This window comes from Athene cunicularia, assembly GCF_003259725.1.
Source record: "Athene cunicularia isolate RWA chromosome 13 unlocalized genomic scaffold, athCun1 chr13_part1, whole genome shotgun sequence".
NCBI lineage: Eukaryota > Metazoa > Chordata > Aves > Strigiformes > Strigidae > Athene > Athene cunicularia.
In genome coordinates, this window is record NW_020799117.1 from 12,150,712 (window position 1) to 12,160,031 (window position 9,320).

Consider the following 9,320-nt stretch of genomic DNA (forward strand, 5'->3'; position numbering starts at 1 on the left):
AGAGGCAATTCCTGGCTTACCCCTGCCAGGCTCATATTCTTCCCATCCAATGTTTACATTTAGTTTGCTGCCCCTGGCATGGGATGGAGGATTTTTCCAGGAGGGCAGAGGGCTGTAGAAAAATTGTCCATCTCATGACCCCCCAACACACTCTGCTCCCACCTGCTGGGGTTATACACAGAGCAGATGTCTAAAAGCAGCTGCCATGGCTTACAAGAGCTGTTTGCGGGTGGAGCCTGGGACAGGGAGCGTATCTCTGCTGGTTTGTCACAGGGCAGAGAGGAAGGACTTGCAGCCTCTGGGCTGGGTCTCCAACCGGGGCACACTGCCAAAGATGTCTTTTTAGTTTCGTTTCTCGTAGACTGGCTAACACGCCATTTCTGCAGCCATGGCAAAAGCTAGGGAAGAATTCGGAGGGGGTGCCAGCCTGGAGGATGAACTCAGCTGTTCCATCTGCCTGTGCCTGTACAGGAACCCAGTGTCTCTGAGCTGCGGTCATAGCTTCTGCAAGCAGTGTATCCAGAAGGCATTCAGTGCCCAGCAGCAATCCAAGGACCCTTACTCCTGCCCCATGTGCAAGCTCCAGCTGGGGCCCATCCTGGAGCTGCGGAAGAATTTCCAGCTGTGCAGCATCGTGGAGGCATTTCTGGCTACCACTTCCAAAGAAGAAAAGAGTGAGGGCTCTGCAGAGAGGAAGAAGGAGGTTGTTCCCTGTGACTTCTGCCTGGAGCAGTCCCAGCCAGCAGTGAAAATCTGCCTGATGTGTGATGCATTTCTGTGCCAGGCCCATATGAACAAACACAATGCCAAGGCTTCCCAGCAGGACCACGTCCTGGTGGAGGTGGGCACAGGCGGTGCGGCGGTGGAGAGGAGGTGCCTGGAGCACGGCAGGCTGCTGGAGTGCTACTGCCAGGACGAGGGGCAGTACATCTGTGTGCTCTGCTCTATTGCGGGATGCCACAAGGGCCACAGCATTGTCACCCTGAAGGAGGCACATGACAAAGAGCTGGTAAGGTGCTTTGTTTCCCCACCACCTCTGCAGGGTTTGCTCCAAACTCCTGACCCAGAGGAAGGGGGGAAGCTGCAAGAGGGGTAGTAAGACTTTCACTAGGGAATGGGGACGGAGGGGTGAGGGCAGGCAGGCAGCAACTCAGGCGATTTCATGTCTGCCCCAGCTGGGCCTGTACATTGTGCGGCTATTTTCTTTTCATTTCCTCCTTTGTGTTGCCAAATCAGCCTGGCAGGCTAAGCAGGGGGAGAAGAAAGAGCAGAGAAAGGTGTTTGGGGCTGACACAGACAAGGGTGGGTAAACCCGGCAGTGTGTGTTGATGTGGACATGCATGCGAGAGGGCGAGCAAGAGGCAGGCACAGGGCTCCGCTGTCCCATGCCAGGGAAGCGCATGCCCGTCCTGTGCAGCCCCAGGCAACTGCAAACTGCCACTGACTAGTGTTTTCCTGGCAGGGAATAAGAAGTATTCGTGCAGGGATTAAGAAGCCTCTTCCCCCACAGAGCCTGGGGGTGACCCCACCACTGCGGAACTCTGGGTTGGGAAACAGGTTTTCCCACTCCAGGCCCTTCCGCCTTTCTCCCTCCTCCCCCTGCCCCCAGTTTTGCCGAGCCAGTGTCCCAGCAGGCACAGAGAAGTAGGGCCTCGATGTCCCTGCCTTGGAGTCCAGCTGCTGTCCTTGAAATCCTCCAGCGTCACCTGAGACTGAGGGTGTAAACTGCATTTGCTATGCTCACTCGCTGCCTTGCATTTGAAATTTCTGGGGTCCTGCAGGAACCCAGTGCACGGGCAGGAAATGCCTGGCTCCCTCTGAACCTCTGGCCAGGTCACAGCCTCCTCGGGAATTAGCAAGAAGCCTCCTTTGCAGCCACACATATCTCAAACTGACTTTCTCCTCCAAGTTACATGTACAAAATTCAGGGCTCCCCAACAGAAGTGGGCTGTGTAGAATAGTAGCCATTTCCTTCATTCCTGGAGCTCGTAATGGAGCAACACTGCCCTGACTCTGGGGAAGCCATTTCCATGGTAAACTGAGATCTCAGCTACATATTCCTCTTGGGTTTTTTTGGTTTTTTGTTTTTTTTTTAAACTCCCCAGGATAGCTAGGGAAATCAGGAATGCAGCTCTTCAGGAGGAATTATAGAAGGGTTTTGGTGCAAGGAAGCTCAGTCAAATTTGATTATTTGTCTTGGAATTTTTCAAAAATGTAAACTTCCCAGTTGTGACAAATATCTCATGGAAAACCTAAGCTTTCTGACGTTTTGGTTGTTTTGGTTTTTTTTTTGTAAATAAATGGGAATCTGGCAGCTCTCTCTGCCATGGACATTCATGGGTGCTCGAGGTGTGAAAACACTGCTGGAGGCTGCCAGGAGCAACAAGAACTATTCAGAGACTGTTTAATCCCCAAAGAGTGAGGTCTAATTATGTCCCCTCTGAAAGGCGTTTCCTTGCAGTGTAACAGCACTCAATGATAATGCTATTTGTTAAAATAAATAGTTGGATAAGTAAGTACTGCTGTTTTGCTGATCTTCAGAAAAGACGGATGCTTATTACCTTATCCTCAGATCCCCCAGCTGCTGACAGATGTGAAAACTAAGGATTTTAATCACAATAGGCACATGTGGAGATTCTGGCAGGAACAGAGCTTTAACGGATAAAAGGAGTGTGCAGGGTATGTGTGGCGGGGTTTCTGGTAGCAGGGGAGAGGGCTACAGTGGTGGTCCCTGTGAGAAGCTTCTCAAAGCTCCCCCGCCCGCCTGCCCCGGTCCAAGTCCAACCTGCCTCTGGCTAAGGCCGAGTCAAGTATCGACAGTGGCCACGCCTCTATAATAACATATTTAAGAGGAGGAGTTGTGAGAAGGTCACATCACGGAGGTCAGTGGAAGGAAGGAGGAGAAAGTAGGGGAGGTGTGCTGCAGCACATCCCCCCTGTGTCCCATGGTGATACGGTCAGAGATCCCCCCTTCCACCATGGAGGTCACCGGAGACGCAGGGATGTGCCTGCAGGCTATGGGGGAACCCTCACCGGAGCAGGCAGCTGTGCCCAAATCAGGCCAGATCTCTACAGGAAGAAGGAGCCCCCGCTGTGGTAGTTCAGTGCTAGGAGGACTGCAGCACTTGGAGGTGACCCGTGCTGAGCAGCCCGAGAATGGCTGTGGCCTGTGGGAAGAACTCATGCTGGAGAAAGATCGTGGAGGACTGTCTCCCATGAGAGGGGAACCATGTGGAGTAGGGGGAAGAATGCAAAATGCTTCCCCCTCCTTGGAGGAAGAAGCACCAAACTGACTGTACCCCCCATCCCCTGCCCCTGCACAGCTGGGAAGAGGAGGTAGAGGTATCGGGAACAAAACTGAGCGGGAGGATGAGAGGGTTGGGGGGTAACACTTCTCACTGTCTCATTTTGTCTGTTAAATGTTGTTGTTCTTGTTAGCATTTTGAATTAAAGTTATGTTCTTTTGCTTTCCCTAACGAGCCTTTTGCCCTTGACCTTAATGGGTGAGCCACCCCTCCTTATCCTTATGTCTGTTCCTGAGCCTTTTGATTCATTTTCTTGGTCCCATAGCTGCAGGGGAAAGGGTGAGTGAACAGCTTTGTGGTGCTCAGTTGCCCTCTGGGCTCAAACCACAACAGTGAGATTTATGCATTTAAAGTGAAATTTACTTATTCAAAGGGAAAGTTGTTTATTAACCGACTACATACAGAGTTACAGATATATAAATATATATCAATATTAAACAATGACTTAAAAGATTTCAAGATAATATCATTTTTTGTTATGCTCTGTCTTTATGAGAAGGCAAGTGAATGCCGTTTATTATAGGACTCACTGGTAAGAGTGGGCAGGTAGAAGGTGCCTGTGCCATTTCACTAGCTCCACAAACTGCCAGTCTAGTTTAAAGCTCTCCGTGCTGCTTCCTGCTATGAAGCTCAATGCTGTCTTTCCTTCTGCTAGGGTGAACTTTCGGAAATCGTGACATGGCTGCAGCAACGTAAAAGCGCTTTAGCTACTGCCCTAGAAGAGCTTCAGAAAAGTGAGGATCAGATCAAGGTTGGTACCCAGCTCATCGCTAAATCAGAGCATCTCTTCTCCACAATTTTCCAGACAGAAGTGATGGCAACTATACTGTTAGAAGCAGATGAATAGAAAGAGATACAGCCCAAAGTAGGCAAAACACTGGTGTAAGAAACTGCCAGAAACCAAGCTTTCTCACAGCCTCCTAGCATAGCTCCACAGGAGGAACTAGCTTGGAGATTCCACCATTTATGTGTTTGCACAGAGCAGGTTGCAGAACTGGCAAACCACAAAGTTTTCTATCCATTAAATAAAGGAAAACCAAATTGAGTCTTCAAGTGGGATTTTCAGCGTATATAGTACCAATATAGTTCTCACATCGCAAGCTGCATTTTATCTGATTGTTACTTTATCAGGATTAATTTTCATAACCATTTGTTTAATCAGATATTCTAAGCAAATGCTTATCCACTTCCTTTTAAAGCCAGTGAGAAGGATAGATACAAACCTAATTAATAAACAGAGACACTAAGCTGAAGTGTTGAGTTCCTGAGCCAATGCACCATGTTCTTATCTGTTCTTTTAGACCAATACAAAAACAGTGACTTCTCAGATACAAAAGCTGTTTGAAGAGATGAAGACAGAGATGATTCAGAAAGAGAAGAAGATCCTGAGTGACATTCAATCCAATGAGAAAAAACAACTGGCAGACATTACTGAAGCGAAGAAGGAAATGGAGCAGAGGAGAGATGAGTCTATGCAGCATCTTCAGTCTTTGCAGAAGATGAGAGAGCAACCAGATATTTTCCTCTTCTTAAAAGTAAGCAGTGGTATTCTGCTTTTCTTCATAAATATGCCTATTTCTTAGCCAGCTGCCCTTTCTAGAAATCACACTAACAGGTTTTTTTCCTTTTTTTTTTTTTTGGCAATCCTATTTGTAGGAATTTAAACTGGCCATGGACAGGTATGTTCCACCTGAAAACACTTGTTTTCCTCTTTGAAAAAATATAGTGTTGATAACTGGAATCAGACCCCACTGCCTGTGATCCCCTGTCCCAGCACCCTGTGCTGCAAAGCTGCTCCCTATTCCAACCAAGCCAGAGGGCACCACGTTCACGCTATTAACAAGGATGGAGAGATAGATATCTGCCTGCTGTTCCAGTGGTTCCTTTAAGTTTCAGTTTCCTTGGCAGATACACAGTTGCTGGATTCTGATGAAAACCACTGGGTTTTACTAACAGAAAAATGTTTTTATCAGAGATGAAGCCCATAGGGTTCAGTTTACAGCAACACTCTCTTGGATACATATTGGTGACACTCCTGCACATAAGTCCCAGTGAACATCCTTTGGCTGCAGAGGTAACTGGCTCATTTCCCACCACTTTTTGCCTTTGCTTGTGGATAAGCTTAATAGCTAGACAGATTTATTATTCGTTCTCTTGCAAGTGATAGATTTAATTTATAAGTTCTCACTTCCTAATTGACACCTGGTGTCAGCTGTAATTCAATGGTGCAAAACCACACCAACAGTAAGTTACAGACTTAAAAGAGATTTTGCTGCACCACTAAACTCCCTAGCCACATGAAGGGCTAGCTCAAACATCTAGCTGGATTTTAAGATGTCATCTCTGTAACTTGTACAAATTAAAGCTGAGTATGAACTTGAATTGTAAGGATAACTTTGAATCACCATGTACCTAAGGGCTGTGCTGGCAGCAGCACAGTCCATTAGTCACAGCTGTGCCGCAAGTCAAAATCTAGCCTGTGGGATCAAAGTAATTTTCCAAAAGCCTGGAAACCATTTAGTATGTTTGGCATTTTCTTTCTATCATGACGGTGGCTGTGCTAGAACAGTAGGAGCCTGCCTGCAGCAGGTCAAAGCACTATTCGTACAAGGGTATTAGCAAAACGTCTCCCCCTTTTTCATTTTCAGCATTTGAAAGTTCCCATCCAGGTTTGGTAAGCAAAAGTAATTGCCAAATAAATAACAATATATAACAATTGCAACTCACTTAACCTTATCAGAGAGCTGTTCACTTGATATTTCATGTTGCCAAAACACCCTCCTCTTTGTAGAGTCCTTCCTAATGAAGGAGCTTGTTAACTTTCTAATGCTAAATGGTTTTCCTTGGTGAAATAACTGCCTCCCCCTAGGATTGCGAGTCAGAATTTCAGTGTCAGCAGGATGGATGTGGAGGTAGTGCAGCTGGATCAGGCCAGGATCGACCACTGCCGACACCTGATGAGGGACTTCATGAGTAACCTGGACTCATTGCTCCAAGGCACCCACAGTGAGTGATCTGCCCTGACCTGCCGGCCATGTGCCTCTGACCCCGAGGGAAAAACGGCAAGCCATGGGGCTCAGTGGCCCGAGCTGATGGCCACTGAATGCTGGCTCCTTTATACAGGGTGTGTGTATGGCCTTGAGGGGCTGATGAGGATTCAGATGGGAACTGTGGGGTGTTGGAGAGGGGAGGGCAAAGAGGGCAGAAAGGCAGTTTCTGGGAATAACAAGGAAGAGGTCTGCTCCTACCCAGCATAAGGCCAGCTTCCCCCCTGTCTGATGTGGTTATCTGCTCCCACCTACCTCCTGAGTCTTTGGGTGCTCAATCATACTTTTGAGAAATGTCCTCTTCATTTGCCCACCCTATCCCCATCTAGTTTATCCCCAACCATGAGATCCAGGGGTACAGTACAAAATCCCAAACTTGAATGCATTGCCAGCTTTGTAAAACATTCCTCTCCATCTTTCTTAGGTGAACTCACCAACCAAATTAAGAGGAACAGGTAAATACTTGTCTTTACTTATAAAATGTTCCCTGCAAATTTCATAGAATCATGCAGTGGTTTGGATTGGAAAGGACCCTGAAGATCATCTAGTCCCAACCACCCTGCCACAGGCAGGGACACCTTCCACTAGCCCAGGTTGCTCACAGCCCCATCCAAACTGGCCGTGAACACTGCCAGGGAGGGGGCAGCCACAGCTTCTCTGGGCAGCCTGTGCCAGGGCGTCACCACCCTCACAGGGAAGAATTTCTTCCTTCTAATCTAAATCTGCCCTCCTTCAGTTTAAAACTGTTACCCCTCATCTTGTCCCTACACTCCCTGATACAGAGTCCCTCCCTGTCTTTCCTGTAGTCCCCTTTAAGTACTGGAAGGCTGCTATAAGGTCTCCCCAGAGTCTTCTCTTCTCCAGGCTGAAAAACCCCAACTCTCCCAGCCTGTCCTCACAGGGGAGGTGCTCCAGCTCCTGATCATCCTTATGGCCTCCTCTGGACCCGCTTGAGCAGGTCTGTGTCCTTCTTGTGTTGGTGTCCGTGGGCTGGACACAGCACTGCAGGGGGGGTCTCATGAGAGCAGAGTCAAGGGGGAGAATTCCCTCCCTCGCCCTGCTGTCCACACTTCTCTTGATGCAGCCCAGGACATGGTTGGCTTTCTGGGCTGTGAGTGCACGTTGCTGGCTCATAGTCAGTTTTCCATCCCCTAATACCCCCAAGTCCTCCTCCGCAGGGCTGCTCTCAATCCCCTCATTGCCCAGCCTGTGTTTGTGCTTGGGATTGCCCCGACCCATGCACAGGACCTTGCACTTGGCCTTGTTGAACTTTATGAGATTTGCATAGGCCCACCTCTCCAGTCTGTCCAATTCCCCCTGGATGACGCAGCCCTTCCCTCCAGTGTGTCGATCGCACCACACAGCTCAGTGTTGTCAGTGAACTTGCTGAGGGTGCCTCGAGCCCACTGTCCATGTCACCAACAAAGATGTTAAACAGTGCTCATCCTGACACTGACCCCCGGGGAACATCACTCATCACCCCCCTCCACTTGGACATAAAGCCGTTGACTGCAACTCTTTGAGTGAGACCATCCAGCCAGTTCCTTATCCAGTGAGTGGTCCATACATCATACATCTCTCCAATTTAGAGACAAGGATGTCATGCAGAACAGTGTCGAATGCTTTGCACAAGTCCAGGTAGATGACTTAATCTGTTCTTCCTTTATCCACCAATTCTGCAACCCTGTTGTAGAAGGCCACCAAATTTGCCAGGCACGATTTGCCCTTAGTGAAGCCACATTGGCTGTCACCAATCACCTCCTTATTTTCCAAGTGCTCTAGCACACTTTCCAGAAGGATCTGCTCCATGATCTTGCTGGTCACAGAGGTGAGACTGACTGGCCTGTAGATCCCCAAGTCTTCCTTTTTTTCTGTTTATAAAAATGGGGGTTATTTTTCTCCTTTTACAGTCAGCAGGAACTTCACCAGACTGCCACAACTTCTCAAATATGATGGATAATGGCTTAGCCACTTCATCCACCAGTTCCCTCATGCATCTCATCCAGGTCCAATAGACTTGTGCACCTTCAAGTTCCTTAGATGTTTTTGAACCTGACCTCCTAAGTGAGCAGTTCTTCATCCTCCCAGTACCTGCCTTTGCCTTCTGCATCTTGGGCAGTGTGGCTGGAGCCCTTGCTGGTGAAGACTGAGGCAAAAAAGTCATTGAGTACCTCAGCTTTCTCCATGTCCTGGGTAGCCAGGTCTCCCATTTCCTTCCAGAGAGGGCCCACATTTTCCCCAGTCTTCCTCTTGTCACTGACACACCTATAGACACTTTTTGTTGCCCACTATGTCCCTGGCCAGATTTAATTCTACCAGGACTTTTGCCATCCTAACCTGATCCCTGGCTGCTCAGACAGTTTCTCTATATTCCCCCCAGGCTACCTGTCCTTGCTTCCACCTTCTGTAGGCTTCCTTTTTGTGTCTGGGCTTGTCCAGGAGCTCCTTGTTCATCCACACAGGCCTCCTGGCTTTTTTACCTGACTTCCTCTTTGTCAGGATGCATCAGTCCTGAGCTTGGAGGAGGTGATCCTTGACTATTAATCCGCTTTCTTAGGCCCCTCTTCCCTCCAGGGCTTTATCTCATGCTTCTCTACTCTACCAAGCAGATCCTTGAAAAGGCCGAAGTCTGCTCTCTTGAACTCCAGGGTAGCAAGCTTGATGTGCGCCCTCTTTGCTGCCCTAAGGATCTTCAACTCCACTATTTCATGGTCACTGCAGCCAAGGCTGCCCTGGAGCTTCACATTCCTTACCAGCTCCTCTTTGTTGGTGAGAACAAGGTCCAGCATAGCACCTCTCCTCATTGGGTCCTCTCTCACTTGGAGGAGGAAGTTATCATCAATGCATTCCAGGAACTGGCTGGATTTTCTCCAGCAGTTGTTCTTTTAAGGATCATGTGTCCTGTGCTCCTCTGCTTTGGTCTCAAGGAGAGCCAAGCAGAGTCTAGAAGTCTGTCCTTCATCTCAAA

General features: G+C 48.5%; 1 protein-coding gene across 3 annotated transcripts in view; it reads left to right on the forward strand.

Annotated features, from left to right (window-relative positions):
* Positions 1-333: 333 nt before the first annotated feature.
* Positions 334-9,320, forward strand: part of LOC113485359 (E3 ubiquitin/ISG15 ligase TRIM25-like) — a 10,510-nt gene continuing 1,523 nt past the window's right edge. For 2 of the 3 annotated variants that reach the window (XM_026858480.1, XM_026858481.1), the window contains exons 1-6: positions 334-1,009; positions 3,961-4,056; positions 4,607-4,840; positions 4,962-4,984; positions 6,175-6,311; positions 6,777-6,807. In XM_026858480.1, coding sequence (XP_026714281.1) covers positions 389-1,009; positions 3,961-4,056; positions 4,607-4,840; positions 4,962-4,984; positions 6,175-6,311; positions 6,777-6,807 — 1,142 coding nt within the window. In that variant the 5' untranslated portion in view covers positions 334-388. The remainder of the gene's footprint in view (positions 1,010-3,960; positions 4,057-4,606; positions 4,841-4,961; positions 4,985-6,174; positions 6,312-6,776; positions 6,808-9,320) is intronic. The other variant, XM_026858482.1, reaches the window with a different exon arrangement.